This window comes from Periplaneta americana, chromosome 16 (assembly GCF_040183065.1).
Source record: "Periplaneta americana isolate PAMFEO1 chromosome 16, P.americana_PAMFEO1_priV1, whole genome shotgun sequence".
NCBI lineage: Eukaryota > Metazoa > Arthropoda > Insecta > Blattodea > Blattidae > Periplaneta > Periplaneta americana.
In genome coordinates, this window is record NC_091132.1 from 181,359,914 (window position 1) to 181,377,652 (window position 17,739).

The following is a 17,739-nucleotide window of genomic DNA, read 5'->3' on the forward strand; positions in this document are numbered from 1 at the left end:
AATCGTCTGTAGCTGCATTTAGATTGGCAACAGGCTATGACTGTATGGCCAAGCACCTGCATAGAATTGGAATATATCAGTCCCCTAACTGTCCATTGTGGAATTCAAATCAAGAAATGGATTCGGAACACCTCAAAATCTATGCTTCAGTGGCTGACCATGACAATATGTTTGAAAAATATTGGAGTGCAAGAGGTCAAATGACTTTATTGTCAAACGCCTGGCATTACAAAACAACAGCAACTTTTTTATCATACCAGTATACTAACTTTCAATTAACTTTAATTTTTTGTCTTGACAAAAGAAATAATATTTCTTTTGTTCACTGCTGCCACGATGCTTAATGAAATATAGTTTATTTAACAGAATTTATGCTCGACCATGCCGAAATGTAGTAATTATACACCTGGTAGCAGACCTTTAATGTATGTCATTAAAGTACACCTACTCATTAATGGTCAGATCTTTCAGCCAATGACGACTCGGTTTACAACTGTTCAACCAATGACAGGTCAGCTTTCTACCGTTATAAAACCGCAAGTATCCATTATTCTCGGATATGCAATCGAAAGAGAATTAGCGAAAAGTCACGGAGGCTGGAAATCCAATACTGTCGCAGAAGGTTATGTTCTGTTACTATAATAATTAGCGTTAATTGTAAATAATATTCAAATAAATTCAATTTGTCATCTCGTTTTTCAATGTCTAATTTAATTTTAATGTTATCTCTGTAGGTTCTTATGGCCTAGCAAGGTCAATGTGGACATCTGTTCCTCGGAAAAAATCAATACTTTCGCGTCTGCGCACATCTCACAACATACGGGACATTGGCCAAGGTCGGATACAAAGAAAATTAATAATATCAAGTTAGAAATATGGTCGAGCATAAAAAGTCGTATGAAACTCTCCTATAATGGTAATTAAGAAGCTCGTATGAAAATTATGAAACTTGCTTGCGCTTTTCATAAATATCCATACTCGCTTCTTAATTACCTTCATTATAGGCTCGTTGCATAATGTACTATTAAAGAACATTTATAAGAAGCTCAAATAACTACACATAGCGTACATAGTTGCCCTCACAATGCTGATGCACATGGACAGTATCATTATCAGTACACAAAACATTGTGAAAGTTATGTGGGATGGAATGATAAAAGCTTTGAGTAAAGTGTGATAATGGATGTTGAGTATTTGATGGCTGGTATAAAGCTATGAAGATTATGTAATGGAATATCTAAAGGTATTACCTTTACTAAGAAAATAATTTTAGGCTTGTTATGAAAGTGTTTGCCAAAGAAGTAGATTAGATAGAAATGTAGAATAGACAGATAAGGGAAGATTATAAGTAATTTTGATGAATGTAAGAAAAATGTCTGTTGTTTAAACATTTTTCTCCTTCTTGTGCTTGTGTAGTGTTGGAGGATTGTATGGATAGCCATTTGCATGAAATGTGCCATGGCTAACTGACGGTGATGATAGGTATAGCCCTATGCCCATAATATTGCAGATATATTAATAATGTTAATAGGATATGTTTTACTATGTATTAGCAGTAATTGGCCGAAATTCCAATTCAATATGTGCTATGATAAGTGAATAGAGTGCACCTAATCACAGGCATGTAGTGAATTTATTAAAAAATTATATTTAAACACAAAAATTAATTTATGGGAGGCCACCGGCGTGGCTCAGTTGGCTAAGGCGCTTGCCTGCCAGTCTGAAGTTGCATTTGGGCGCGGGTTCAATCCCTGCTTGGGCTGATTACCTGGTTTGGGTTTTTTCCGAGGTTTTCTCCAACCGTAAGGTGAATGCCAGGTAATCTATGGCGAATCCTCGGCCTCATCTCGCCAAATACCATCTTGCTATCTTAAGTAAAAAGACAGCTTCGATCATGTATATAAGAACTATCAAAGATGGTGAAGCCATTACTATTTTTATGGACTTAAGTGAACATAAATCTACGATAATGAAGGAAGTTTTATTGAATAACTCAACTTCGTACGGTTTAGATGAAAGGTTTCTTCAAAAGTCTTAGTATGCTTCCTTAGTGATGGGGCAGATGTAGTGCTTGGAGTGAAATCTGGAGTCGGTACTTTGTTAGAGGAACTATTTCCTAACATTATTTTATGGCTCTGCCGTAACTCTAGACTTGAGGTTACAATTATTAACGCGTCTGTGACCAAAATTCCATCTTCCACTTTCAACCTTACAGGGCTAAATTGTATTATACGGTATTTATAGCCAGTTACCGAAAAAATAAGGGAACTGGAAAGTGTAGCCACGAAACTGGGAGTGCAGTTTAATAAAATTAGTAAAAACAAGATGCACTACAGATAGTAGAACAAATGCTCAAAAACAACAACACACCACAAGAACAAATCAAAGAATCATCCACACCACAGACATAATCACAAAACAAAACTACTTCACATACAATAACAAATATTACACACAAACTGAAGGCCTACCCTAGGGATTACCCATTTCCAGCATACTAGCAGAAATATTCTTACACCACATAGAACAGACATACATATTTTAAACAAAGACAACAACAAACACGCAGACAACATCATATATTGGCACAGATACGTAGATGACATACTAATACTAGGACAAATCCAAAACCTACATCAACACATAAACAAAATACACCCAAAGCTACACTACACATTAGAAATTGAAAACAACAAATCCATAAATTTTCTAGACATCACAATAACAAAAGTAGATAACAAACACACATTCAAAGTATACAGAACACCAACAACAACAACACACATACACAACACATCCAACCACTTACACAACACAAACAAGCTGCATTCCGAACAATGGTACACAGACTACTCAACATACCAATGAACCAACAGGATTTAACGAAGAACTAAACACAATCAAATACATAGCACAAGGAAATGGATACAACCCCCACATAATAGACAACATAATACATAAGACAAAACAAAACCACATAAAACAGAAGAATACAACACAAACACAAGAACACAAAAAATACATCACACTAACTTACGAAAACAAAAACACACATTAAATTGCAACCTCATTCAAGAAATTGAACTACAACATCGCATACAGAACAAATAACTCTCTACAAAAACATCTCAACACACAAACAAACAAATACAACCACACAGGCGTATACAAATTCAAATGTAACACCTGCAACAACTTCTACATTGGACAGACAGGCAGATCATTTCAAACACGTTACAAAGAACACATCACAGCCATAACAAAATTACAAAACACCTCTACATATGCAGAACACATCACAAATGCTAACCACACCCACAGAGACATCAACACATCCAACCAAAAAGCCAGAAACTCAACACACTAGAACAATATGAAATATACAGGCACACGAAAACACACCCCAACAATATTATCAACACACAACTCAATTTCAAAACACATACACTCTTTGACTCTTCACTACGAACGCACCCACACAGGAAACAAGAGGCGCCAAGACCAACAACGACCAGTTCCGAAGATGACCGAAAATAGGTCGAAACATGTTAACAAAGTACGTTAATAATATTTAACACAAGAAAGTTATTATCATACATATTCCGAAGTAAAATATTTTATATTCGCTTGGTTTGCTATAGCTATAGAACAACTTTGTCTGTGTGGAACTCTTAAAGTGCTATAGCAAAGCATTTTGAAAAAATACTAGAGCAGAAAAGGGACAAGAAATATCAAACTTTAGAGAACTATTGAGAAAAGCTAAGATCACATCGATTTCTTATTGATTTAGCTTCCTTTTTGTGATGATTCAGAAGAACGTTTCAGTATAGGCTATCAAACCAACTGCAGGAAAGAACGTGTACTCTAGCAAAGGCTGATAGGATCATTACAAGAGCAATTTTCATTATAAAGAACAAAAAGAACAATCCAGAAGAATTTCTGAGACAAATTCAGCAAAACATAAGTTCATATCAGTTCCAGAAACTTCGAAATACACGTATTTGACACTGAATAACTTCCAGGTTCCACAATGTTCCCCACTGATACATGTCGAAAAGACAAGAGTTTTATATTTGTTAAAGAAATTAACGACTTGCGTTTCTCAAAATTATTTAAGATATGCCTACTTTTCTGTCTTTCAGTCGATAATCCGATATGCCCTAATTTTCTGGGGAAATGGAACCGAAATTGGAAGTGTCTTGATATTACAAAAGAAAACCATTAGAATTTTATGTAAAGCAAACTATCTGGAACATTGTCGGCCACTTTTCAGACAATCACGTATTTTAACAATAATAAATTTGTATATATATGATCTAGTACTTCACACTCGACAAAATGTCGACAATTACTCGTTAGTAGCCAATATACATGATCATGAAATTAGAAATAGTGAACAAATTAATATTCCATATTGTAGATTACACAAGGGCAACACAAACTTTTTACTTATGGGGATGAAATTATATTATAAGCTCCCAAGTCAATATTAAAAATTACCAATCAATAGTTTCAAAACTAGATTTTACAATTGGTATTAAATAATCCTTTTTATTCAGTTGCTGAGTTTTTCAATACAAATTTGTATGAAATTGTATTTTAATAAATAAGTTTAAGTGCAATTTAGTTAGTTTTCTTTAATTTAAAAGTTTCAAATTATTTCATGTTTTCATTATATTACGAGGGGGATCCAGGAAATAACGACCGTTTTGTTGTAATAATTAAAAAAAAATATTTATTTGATAAAACAAAGTCTGTTACATAACTGAAGCTTCCTTTACTTCTCTACATAATCACCACCTACATTTAAACATTTGTCGTATCTGTTCACTAGCTTTAGAATTCCCGTGTTATACTCCTCTGCCGCCAGTTTATCAAGCTAGGTGTTCACTGTCTTCTTCAACTCTTCATCACTTCCAAAACGATCCCAAAAGACAGTAGCCATGACTTCTTGTGTTGAGAGAGTCTCTTTGAATTTTCTCGGTTTCTTGGGTGATGAGGGATGATGCCACTGACTTGATTGGCGCTTGGTCTCTGGGGTGTTGTGAGACACCCAGGTCTCATCACCAGTCACAATTTGATCAAGAAAGGCGTCTCCATCTGTGTGATATCGCATCAAGAATGTCAATGCTGAGGCCATTCTCTGAGTTTTGTGTTGGTCACTCATTTGCCGTGGAACCCATCGTGCACAGATTTTGTGGTAGCCAAGATGTTGCGACACAATTTCACCAAGCAAAGAACGAGAAATGCCAGGAAAGGCAATATGCAATTCGTCGAGTGATGTGCGCCTGTCTTGCAAGATTCTGTCGTTCACTTTAGTCTTCAGGTCTTCTGTGATGAGTGATGGACGTCCGGGTCGAGTTTCATCATGACATTTATTCGCCCATTGTTGAACATTTCGCACCATTTTCTCACATTTCTTTCATTTATTACAGTATCACCATACACTTCTTTCAATTGCAGGTAAATATCTGCAGGTTTCAAATGTCGGGCATTCAAAAATCGAATCACACTCCTCACCTCACAGTCGGCGGGATTATCAAACACGTCGTTCATTTTGAAGTAACACAAAATGCACAATGGCGACTTGTTGCAACCAGTACTCACAACATTATGAGAACACATGTTAAGGAAGCCAGTTGACCTTCAAACAAGGAAGGGAAGTCAGCTGCGCGGCGTTATTTCCTGGATCCCCCTCGTATTTAAATTTTACTGTTTCTTTTATTAATGTTTTTTAAAATGTATTTATATGTTTTTCAATGTAATGGGACAAAGCCTAATTTCTAGCCATCCAGTACAGTCAAGAAAAAATATTTTGCTGACAACAGAGCAATCCAGAGTCTTATTTTTATTTATTTATTTATTTTCTTGCACAGCAACTGAAATTTTGGTTTTAGTCCAACACAACCTTGAAAATATGCTACAATATTTGCACAATAGTAAATTATATGCAGTAATGATCTAAATCTGCAAAAAATATGCGCAATCAGCTTTTCGTATTATCAAAGACATTCATTAACATATAATACGAATATTTATTTTCAGTCAATGACTTTACTATTAATATATATAACGTGTAAGTCCTTACATTAAATGATTTAATATTGTATGAACGTTTTCGTCGGTTTCATACCAACATCATGAGCTACAACATTCTATGTAGCAATATCATCACTAACAGATACGTATGTCTCTACAAACCAAAATATAATGTATATTAATAAGCATAAAATATGATAAAAACATGATAAAAACCAATATCATTATGTCAACTGATTTTTTTTTTTCAGTTAACACAGTTCAAAGACTGTAATGCATCTCTTCACACAATATAGTATACAGATTTCATTTTATTTTTTATTATTTTATCAGTGAAGACCTGCAAACATATTTGTATAAGTATTGTAATCACATGTGGGCTTTTAATCATTTGACAGTAGAGTGTAGTCCCACAAGAAAGACACATTTATATCCAAATGATGTTGGTTTTTATCATATTGTATGCTTATTAATATATATTGTATTTTGATTTGTAGAGACATATGTACCTGTTAGTGATGATATTGCTATATAAAATGTTGTATCTGATGATGTTGGTATGAAACCGACGAAAATGTTCATACAATATTAAATCATGTAATGTAAGGATTTTTTTTTTATTTTATTGGGTTATTTTACGACGCTTTATCAACATCTTAGGTTATTTAGCGTTTGAATGAGATGAAGGTGATAATGCCAGTGAAACGAGTCTGGGGTCCAGCACCGAACGTTAACCCAGCATTTACTCGTATTGGGTTGAGGGAAAACCCCGGAAAAAACCTCAACCAGGTAACTTGCCCCGACCGGGATTCGAACCCGGGCCACCTGGTTTCCTCGCCAGACGCGCTAACCTGTACTCCACAGGTGTGGACTGTAATGTAAGGACTTGCACCATATAAAATAAAGTCATTGACTGAAAATAAATATTCGTAGTATATATCATAGACTTTTCTGAAAATTAATCAAAATGAATTGGAAAATATTCATAACATGTCTAAAAATATTTTCGCATGAGACATTTGAATATGCATTTCAAACCTGGCACTATTACTCATAATGTTGCGGACATATAGAGAGGAGTTTGTAACGTCAGAAGTCATCTTTTAACACCGTGTAAGAAATTGCTGGTTGAAGACGTCTCTTTGTACTGCAGGAACGGAGTTTCTTGTATCACCATGTGACTGGCATAAAAGAAGAATATGTGGATGAGAGCCATGATCCTTTATCAGAGGTAAAATTTGAGGAAGATCCGGTACCAGATTCATTTCCTGTGGTCAAACATGAACCAGAGGTGAGTGGAGCACAAGGAATGCACTGTATTTTCTTCTTCTTCTTCCATTGTAAAGGACACTGCCTCTTTTCAAGAGTACTTGCAATGCCTTTCACTGTAAGATGGAGACAAAAACACTTATCAGTATTTCCTATTACAAGTCATGTTATGTTCCAGAGAACTAATGTTGAACTGTTATCTCCTTTTATGTTTCAATTATGAAAACGAAATTGTTTTTTATACTTCCTCTTAATGTGTGCCAACCTACTCATCCCCTCAGTATAGTGAGGATCACGTAAGAGCAGTTTCTAACAGGTTAATTTGGCCGTCTCTTCAGTGTTGCCAACTAATACCAGATATCACCAAAGAGAGAAAAATCACAATTCCAAGTGCAATAATAATAATAATAATAATAATAATAATAATAATAATAATAATACACTATTATTTACTTATTTGCCACATCTCATCTTTATGTTGATAGGCGTTTTCTGAATGGATCAATTATTTGTGAAAGGGTAGGCCTATATTTTCCTCCTGGACCTCTCGCACATTATGTTGTAAATTAGTGGATTCATATTATTTAATATTAACATATATTTTGTCTGACAACATGAAATTCATTGCTTTGACTAAACTGTTTACGATTTACGACACCTAACCTAGAAATATATTTTGTTTAATCACGTAAAATTATTAGTACTAACTCCGAAAATCGAATGTATACTTACTCCCAATAATTTTGCTATTCTAGTTATAATTTCTGTCTCCGTGCCCATTTTCTATTGATCACCCAAGTGCATGTATCACACCATATATTTTATTTATGTACACTTCTCTGACTATAATCTTGAGTTGTAACCGCAAGGCAACACATAAAATACCTATTATGTATTAATGTAATGCTAATATTACTTACTTATTATTATCTTCAAATTTTACTAGCTTCCAGTAATGGGATCAGAAATCTAGGAACAATTTAAATTTTCAGAATTTGTACTACCGACAACAGCTGTTCCTGCTGCCAACATTACAGTTAGAAAATTACTACCAGTTGTAATATTTCTCGGTATTGAAATTCGAAACGAAGTTGGCAAAAGAAAATTCAACCTTCAAACTAGAAAATCACTATAATCCACTGGCATATGTAGTAATAGGGGAAAGATGGTTAGGTTTCACCCTTAGGGTACTAAGTAAGCTGATCCGGACTATATCTTTGAGAAAATGTTATTCTTAAGGGCACGACCTCTTTTTGTCTTTTCTGTGTCTTTGTCTAAAATTGTCAATACCTTTTACCGTTTCCAAATAATAGTTTGCTTTAGATGTATGTGCAAACATTATCACCTGCCTTCATTTGTTTTCACCCATTGTTTTCAAGTATTTATGTATTTGCAATTATCTTCTGTAGACCATTATTTTACCCGTAGAGAAAATATATTTTGTAAATTTAAGATAAAGTATATAGCTTATTTTGAGTACTTTCCAGAATAGGTTCTAAATTTGACAAAATGTTCTGATATATATGTGGAGGCAGAGAGCTTGCATGAAACTACTGTTTATTTTATTTACTCTTTTCAAGTTACCGAGTTCACGAAATGGTTGAACGAGTTTTTTTGTCTACTGTGTAATGATTATTATGGTTATAGCAAAGGAATTTTTGTATTCTGGAGCTTTAATATAATGTCATAGTACATGATATTGCCTGGCAGAAATTATGGAGCTAAACTGGAATAAATTACACAGTATTAACATTGTTAAACATTATATATCCACAACATTTAATTATCAATAGAATGTGTTCGTTAACTGCTGGTATTATGAGCACAGAAGTGCTATCAAAAGCAAACTGAATCAGACCATTATATATCGTAATGTAAAAGTTGCCTGGTTGAAGTTTTTTCTGAGTTTATCCTCTAAACAATTGAGAACAAATGCTGGCTAGCTTTCGACGCTGGACCCTGGATTCATTTCGCTGGCATTATCACCTTTATTTTGCTCAGGCGGTACATAGCCATTACAGTTGACAGTGTCGTAAAAAACCACATAAATGTCTGATGCTTTTCCAATTCACTGCGGGCTACAGCAAGGAGATGCACTATCACCTTTACTTTTTAACTTCACTCTAGAATATGGCATTAGCAATGTTCAGGGTAACGCAGAGGGTCTAGAATTGACCGGGTTACATCAGTTTCTGGTCTATGCGGATGACGTGAATATGTGAGCAGAAATTCCAAAAAAACGATTAGGGAAAACACGGAAATTTCACTTGAACCAAGTAAAGGGATAGGTTTGGAAGTAAATCCCGAAAAGACAAAGTATATGAATATATCTCGTGATCAGAATATTCTACGAAGTGGAAATATAAAAATTGGAGATTTATCTTTCGAAGAGGTGGAAAAATTAAAAAATCTTGGAGGAACAGTAATAAATATAAATGTCAGTCGGGAGGAATTAAACGCACAATAAATATGGAAAATGCCTGTTATTGTACGTTGACAAGCTGGAATTTATAAAACAGTTATATTACCGGTTGTTCTGTATGGTTCTGAAACTTCGACTGTTACTTTGAGAGAGGAATAGAGATTAATAGTGTTTGAGAATAAGGTGCTTAGAAAAATATTTGGGGCTAAAAGGGATGAAATTACAGGAGATTGGAGAATAATGCAGAACTGCCTGCATTGTATTGTTCATCTGACGTAATTAGGAACATTAAATCCAGACGTTTGAGATGGGCAGGGCATGTAGCACGTACGGGCGAATCCAGAAATGCATATACTGTAGAGTGTTAGTTGGAAGGCCGAAGGGAAAAAGACCTTCGAGGAAGCCAAGACGTAGATGGGAAGATAATAATATTAAAATGGATTTGTGGGAGGTGGGATATGATGATAGAGACTGGATTAATCTTGGACAGGATAGGGACCGATGTTGGCCTTATGTGAGGGCAGCGATGAACCTCCGGATTCCTTCAAAGCCCTTTGTAAGTAAGTAAATAATTTAATGCAATTACAATTGAAGATTTATTTTTCTTTATGAAAGAAAATGTTTCGCTCGTTAAATACTTACCAACACATGTGATGGTATTGTATATTTTCGAATTTTCTAAGTAACAAATTAAAAATAAACACGCATAATTATCACACAATGTTCCGCTGGAATAATTCTCTGTCATTAAATTTTGCATTTCTATCATAGTCTTTAAATAAAGATACATAAATTGTGTTAGTTGAATTTGTGAATGATATGTAGGTTGTTTCTCTTATCTACATTTTTTTTGCACCATGTGCCTTTTCACCATTTATTGCCCGGTATGTTGGCTAGGAAATAATTAATATAAAATTAAAACTATTTTATTTAGTATATGAATACATACATAAATTTATTTAGTATTTATCTGGTTTATATGTGTTTTGTAGCAATCATTCCCTCCTAAAACCCTCAAAATTCCCGTCCTGCTTTTAAACAACAGCTTTATATTATATGAGAGTGCCGCAGGATTTTAAATTACACCTTCATTGTGCCACATGTTGAAAAAGGTGAAAAACATTGTTCTATAAGGAAAAGAATTATCCCATGAAAAATCTGCCACAAGATTTCTCTTCTTTTAGCTACAACTCTGATAGGGCTAATATGAAAACCCTTTGAAGCACAAATTAATTTTTTATGTTTTCATATCATGCATCATAACAAAGCTTCGATCAATTTTTTTTCAACATTTTAACTCTGCACACAATTTCAAAATACCTCTATGTATACTCAAGAGGTGGTTCCTTGGTGGAATATCTGTGCCATAAAATTTAGAAAGAAAGAAACCGGTGGTTCTTCTGAATAACCACTATGTTACAAAGGGTTAAAAGGAATTCTGTGGCATCTAAAATTGATGTGCTTTTGTTAATGTAAATTGTGCTATCTTTCTCTTTTATTTGCTCCGTGGTTTTAGGAAGAGCAGAGTGACTTACATAGATTGAATGTGGAGCCAAAGGTGGAAGTAATACCAGAGGACGAGATTTTCATCGAAAGGTGAGTGTCATGTCCGAGCCTTCACGTAGACATATAGGGTGTCTAGATGATTTTAAATTATGGATAACATGTAACTCCCACCCATTTTTCAGTCATGTGTATGACCAAAGTATTAATGATATGGCGGTCATATTTGGCAGTTTAATTTATTTTCATAATAACATTATTATATTAAAAGCCCAAAAAAATTCATGACATCGCTGGCACATTTTTAAAATTTTGTATGGTATGACCCATATGTCTTAATGTCGTCTATCATCAGAAGCTTCAGGTCAGTTTCCTGTCAGGCAAACTTGTGCGCATGTGGCAGTGTCCACTTTTCCTTCCATTTCCAGCGGATACATTGGCTAATGCAGGTCTCATTCTACGGAGTGTGTGTACCAAGTGCCCCCATACAAACACGCTCTGGCTTCTTCAACACTACTATCGTAGATCTCTGCGTGATGCAGGGACGTACCAGCTGTTCACCTAGTCCTAGCAGGAATAGGCGTGTATAATATTTTGTTTCATTTTCCATTCAAAGTTCTAGAGATTGTTCACAGAACTGACGTGTATTATTGAGAACAAAAATGTACCCCTAATTTCAATTAATGTTCACAAAGCACTATGTGCAGAACAAGACTGTCACTTCTCAGTTCACATTTCGTTCGCCTTGGCTAGTTCTTCAAGTTCACTCACTCACGTTCCCTGCACGTCGAACCCAACCCTCCAGATGAGGTTCCTTGCACGTCGATCCCAGATCCTCCTGGCTCGGAGTTTCCTTATCATTAAGTGGAGAAAAAAAATTATTTTAGTGGGCCTATATTCTATTACAATTGTAAATTACATTGTTGCAGAACTTTTAATGCATTGTTATTAGTTCAGTGTTCGCAAAACAACAAATATCAAGATAAAGAATATACCAATACAGATTTTCTCATAATTACGCTGCTATGAAATGGAATCAGTAATATTGCACTGCAAGTTTTCCTATTTTAAAGTGACAAAATGATCGAACTACAAAGGTCCTATATATCATAACAATAAGAGATAGCAATCGTTATACCACATGAAGGGTACACGGGAAAAACGAACCATGTCACAATGCTGTTAAGAGTGTTGCCATTATCTAATTCTCAGTATTATCTAATTCACAGTATTACTACAAACATTAGTGTTATTTTTACCAAAATTAGTAAAGGAGAATTAAAACCACGGATACACTAATAATTTCCTTCATTTCAAGTATAAATATCAATAAATACTGTAGTAATATACTGAAATAGATCACTGTCGCACCTTTAATGGAAATGTGACATTGTTCGTTTTTCCCGTGTACCTTTCACATTTCCAATTCCGAATTTCGAAACAATCACATAAACTATCTCGCTCGTCTCGAAAAAAATAAGGCAAAGACAGTTCATTTTGGACAGAGAGGTTTATTAAAAATAAAAGGTAAAAGGTAGCGAAGAGTTAGCTAACGGTTTGTAATTGTTATAAAATTCATTGTGTGATGTTGATAAAGCGTCGTAAAATAACCTACAAAAAAATCATTGTACAGGTGAAGTCCAAATTGTTGAAACATTCTGATACTTGCAACATTACTCATAAATTAATTACAAGCTCGTATCTCTAATCATAATGTGCCTCGTCATGAATATTCTCTGAATATTCAATAATTTGAATGTGCATTTGTTGCGACTATTTTATAGACTGATAGTATATTTGCTTCAGTTTTGCAGCTACGAATGACAGAAATGTATCAACAGATTTGGACAGTCTTACACTTGAAGTGAATGAGACTGTGAGTGAAATTCTCAAGAATTCAATTTCCTTGGGGAAAGCTGTGCTGCCTAGTCAAGGTGGGAATCAGTTGGAGTTAGAACTTCCTAAAATATGCCTCGGGGAAAAAGTGAACAGTCATTTATCCAAGGAAGTAAGAAGGAAACCTTTCAATTGTGATATTTGTGGTAAATGGTTTTCGCAGTTGGGTAGCCTGAAAGTCCATAAAGTTCTCCATAGTGGCTTGAAGCCTTTCAAATGTGATGTTTGTGGTAAGTGTTTCTCTTTGATGTGTAACTTAAGATCTCATAAACAAACGCACAGTGGCGAGAAACCTTTCAAATGTGATGTTTGCGGTAAGGGTTTCTTTTTGTTGTGTAGGTTAAATTCTCATACAATCACGCACACTGGCGAGAAACCTTTCAAATGTGATGTTTGTGGTAAAAGCTTCATTCAGTCGAGTGGCCTTAATCGCCACAAACTACGTCACACAGGCGAGAAACCTTTCAAATGTGATGTTTGTGGTAAATGCTTCTATCAGTCGAATACCCTAAAAGACCATAAACGACTGCACACCGGCGAGAAACCTTTCAAATGTGACATTTGTGGTAAATGCTTCTCTCTGTCGACTGGACTAACAAGCCATTACCGATTGCACACAGGCGAAAAACCTTACAAATGTGACATTTGTTGTAGGTCATTCTCGTATTTGAATTCTCTCAAAAATCATAAATGCATCTCTGAGTTGGGTAACCTAAATTTTCATGAGCGTGTGCACACAGCCGAGAAAGTTTTCACATGTGATGTATGTGGTAAATGTTATACTCAGGCGAGTCATTTAGAAAGTCACAAAAGCCTTCACACTGGCGAGGAACGTTTCAAGTGTGATGTTTGCGGGAAATGCTTCTCTCAGTCGAGTAGCCTAAAAGTCCATAAACGATGTCACACAGGCGAGAAACCTTTCAAATGTGATATTTGTGGTAAATCCTTCTCTCAGTCCAATAACCTGAAAGACCATAAACGACTGCACACAGGCGACAAACCTTTCAAATGTGATGTTTGTGGTAAGTGTTTCTCTTTGATGTGTAACTTAAAATCACATAAACTCACGCACGCTGGCGAGAAATCTTTTAAGTGTGATGTTTGTGGTAAGTGTTTCTTTTTGTCGTGTAGCTTAAAATCTCATAAAAGCATGCACTCTGGGGAGAAACCTTTCAAATGTGATGTGTGCGATAAATGCTTCTCTCAGTCCAGTGCCCTGAAAGTCCATAAAAGACGTCACACAGGCGAGAAACCTTTCAAATGTGATATTTGTGGTAAATGCTTCACTCAGACGAATAACCTGAAAGACCATAAACGACTGCACACAGGCGACAAACCTTTCAAATGTGATTATTGTGGTAAGAGTTACGCAAAGTACTCTGCACTGAAAGTCCATATATTTCTGCATAATGGTTTGAAACCTTTCAAATGTGATGTTTGTGGTAAGTGTTTCTCTTTGTTGGGTAACTTAAAAACTCATAAACGCACGCACACTGGCGAGAAACGTTTCAAGTGTAATGTCTGTGATAAGTCTTTCTTGCATTCGCGTTCTCTGAAAAATCATCACCTTCTGCACACTGGCGAGAAACCTTTTAAGTGTGGTGTTTGTGGTAAGTGTTATTCTGGTTTGAATGACTTAGAATGCCATAAACGCACGCACTTGGGCGAGAAACCTTTCAAATGTGATGTTTGTGGTAAATGCTACGCTCGGTTGGGTAGCCTAAAAAGCCACGAACGTGAGCACAGTCGAGAAACCTTTCAAATGTAACGTTTGAGGTGTTGCTCGAATTTATAATATCAAAAAGTACATGGACGCCAGGACTCAGCCGTCAAACTTTTTAAATATGAAGTTTGTGGTAAGGTTTTCTCGATTCCAGTAAACTCAATACCCATCAGCGTCGGCACACTGGCGAGAAGCCTTTTAAATTTCATGTTCGTTGAAGGTGTTTCAAAGATATAAGTGCCCTAAGAGTTCACGAAATTCGGCCAGAAACGCTTCACTCATAAGGGTACCTTAACAGGCCATTAACAGGGGCGAAGCGATGTTGGTTGTGAGTGATTCCTATAGTCGATAGTTATAAAAGTTATGAAATCTTGTCCACAGACCAGAAACTTTGTAAATGTGACAGTAAAATATGTTTAGCTTAGTAAGTATAGCTAAAGTATTGATGTACGGAAGCTTTTCTTAATGAATCTTTGTATTCAATTCTTCTGGTAAAGATTTTTCACTGTAGGGTAGCCTAATAGGATTTAACACTTATAGGCGAGAATCCTTGCAAGTCTGATATCTCTGAAACGTGTTTATTTTGTAAGACTACGTTAACTATGTTCCAAACATACTGTCGAAAAGATTTAGTAATGCAATGTCTGTGTAACGTATTTTCCCCAATCCTGTAAACTAAAATCTTCAGGCATCGTCCACGATAAACCGGGAACGAAAACTACGAGAACAAAAATGCTGTTAAAATACATATATTGAAAATTGAGCATTTGCAGTTAACAAGAAACTATCATTGTTGCTCTCATAAAGCTATTTCCTCGTCGCATATCTTCTAGCTAGGAGGCTGTATCATGATATCTCCTTCATCCATCGTGTGTAATTAACTGAGAGTGTATCTAACAAGATTACGATTTCAGTAGTATTCTCAAAAGATTCTGTCTCATAAATTTTGAAAGAGTTTAACCTGGGTTTGAGGAACACTTTTCAGAACGCGATAGGAGTGATAATAGGCGGAAGAAGAATAAAGTGCATGCGATTTGTTGATGATATGGCGTTGTTAGTAGAAGAGGAAACGATACTAATGGATATGCCAATGAAGCTAAATGACAGCTATGAGCAGTATGGGATGAGGATAAGAGAAATAAGACGAGGACCATGGTCATAGGAAAAAAATAAAGAAAGTAAACTTGCGAATGCTAAGTGAGATAGTAGGGCACGTGGACATCTTCAAGTACTTTGGGTGTACCTGTTCTATAAGTAGTAACATGAGCTCCAGCCAGGAAGTGGAAAGAAGAATAGCAATGGCAAAGGAAGCTTTTGATAGAAAAGGGAGCATCTTCTGCAGACCTCATGAAGAAGAAGAACTAACGAAGGGACTAGTGAAATGTTTTGTATGGTGTGTGACATTGTATGCGGCAGAAACATGGACGTTACGATGAAGTGAAGAGAAGCGAATAGAAGAATTTGAAACGTGGATATAGAGAAGGATGGAACATGTGAAGTGGACAAACGAAATAAGAAATGAAGCTGTGTTGGAAAGAGTGGGTGAAGAAGTGATGATTCTCAAATATCTCAGAAAGAGGAAAAGGAATTTATTCGGTTACTAGTTTAGAAGAAACTGCCTACTGAAACATGAACTGGAAGGAAGTGAATGGGAGAAGAGTTCGGTAGAGAAGAAGGTATCAAATAATAGACGACATTAAGACATATGCATCATATTAGGCGACAAAGAGGAAGGCAGTAAATGGGAAAGATTGGAGAAAGCTGGGTTTGCAGTGAAAGACCTGTCCTTGTGGAGAACACTGAATGAATGAATGAATGAATGAATGAATGAATGAATGAACCTTTGTATATGTCAATCTATTTGTACTCATGAAAGAACGCCAATATTCAATTATGCACATTGTTGTTTTCAGTGTTGATTTGTTGTGGATGATGAAACATTTTTGTAGTCATTGCAGTGTACTTGTCAAAATTTTATTGAAGTAATTAAGTAACCATAATTGTATGTATTTATCGTGTTATATCTTATTTGTACTGCTTCTTTATGACTGTGGAAAAAGTGATGAAATATCAAAGAGGGTGAAATGAGGATTTGTGCTACTAGATTAAGAAATATAACGGGCTATGTGAACTATACTGCACTAGGTATAATGAGGAATAAAATTAATGAATATGAAAATGGAGGCGCATTATTTCCTTCAACTCTTCCATACAAAAATTAATAACCAATTATTCAATCAAGAATAAACTCTCCTTAAAATAAAAAAATGTTTTTAATTACTTGAAGTAAACCTTTCATGTGTGAACTATTATTTTGTCACATATTTTATGTTTGAAATAATATCGCATGAGGATTTTATAAAAAGGTTTACTTTCATCCTTTAGATAATCCATTGCATCTCGCAATCCCCTCTCTTCCCGGCTGAAAGATTCCTGATACAAGTAAAGGCTGTAGAGGTGAGGCAATTTGTTGAAGTTCACTTTCATGTTGAAAAAACCACTCTCGGTCCACTGTTAAAGATGGCTGTAGAGTTCCAGTCATCACTACTCAGGCTTGTCAGTCGTAATTCTTATCCACTCAGTTCTCGAGATCTGAACTTCAGTTGTTGCAAGAGTGTCTTGAGAAGCACTTTTAAAGTTACCGATCTGAGGTGAGTTAGATACTTGCAACATAAATATGGTCAAGTTTTTATGAAACAATAATTACTTATATTAGATCTAATGGTACCTGACAGTTTCACTTAATCTTACGATTTCCGTTTTGTGCAAAATTCGGTTACGTCTTATGAAAGAGATCTGGAACAAGGTATTTTCGTGACATTCATCGATAAATCCCTTAATCCATATGATAAGAACACTAACATCCTATTTCTTACAGGTTTTGATT

The 17,739-nt window shown here is 35.4% G+C and overlaps 1 protein-coding gene across 1 annotated transcript in view; it reads left to right on the forward strand.

The window, feature by feature from the left end:
- Positions 1–17,015, forward strand: part of LOC138692165 (zinc finger protein 665-like) — a 35,950-nt gene extending 18,935 nt beyond the window's left edge. The window contains exons 4-6 of the mRNA XM_069815201.1: positions 7,193–7,330; positions 11,247–11,326; positions 13,040–17,015. Coding sequence (XP_069671302.1) covers positions 7,193–7,330; positions 11,247–11,326; positions 13,040–14,897 — 2,076 coding nt within the window. The 3' untranslated portion in view covers positions 14,898–17,015. The remainder of the gene's footprint in view (positions 1–7,192; positions 7,331–11,246; positions 11,327–13,039) is intronic.
- Positions 17,016–17,739: the final 724 nt, after the last annotated feature.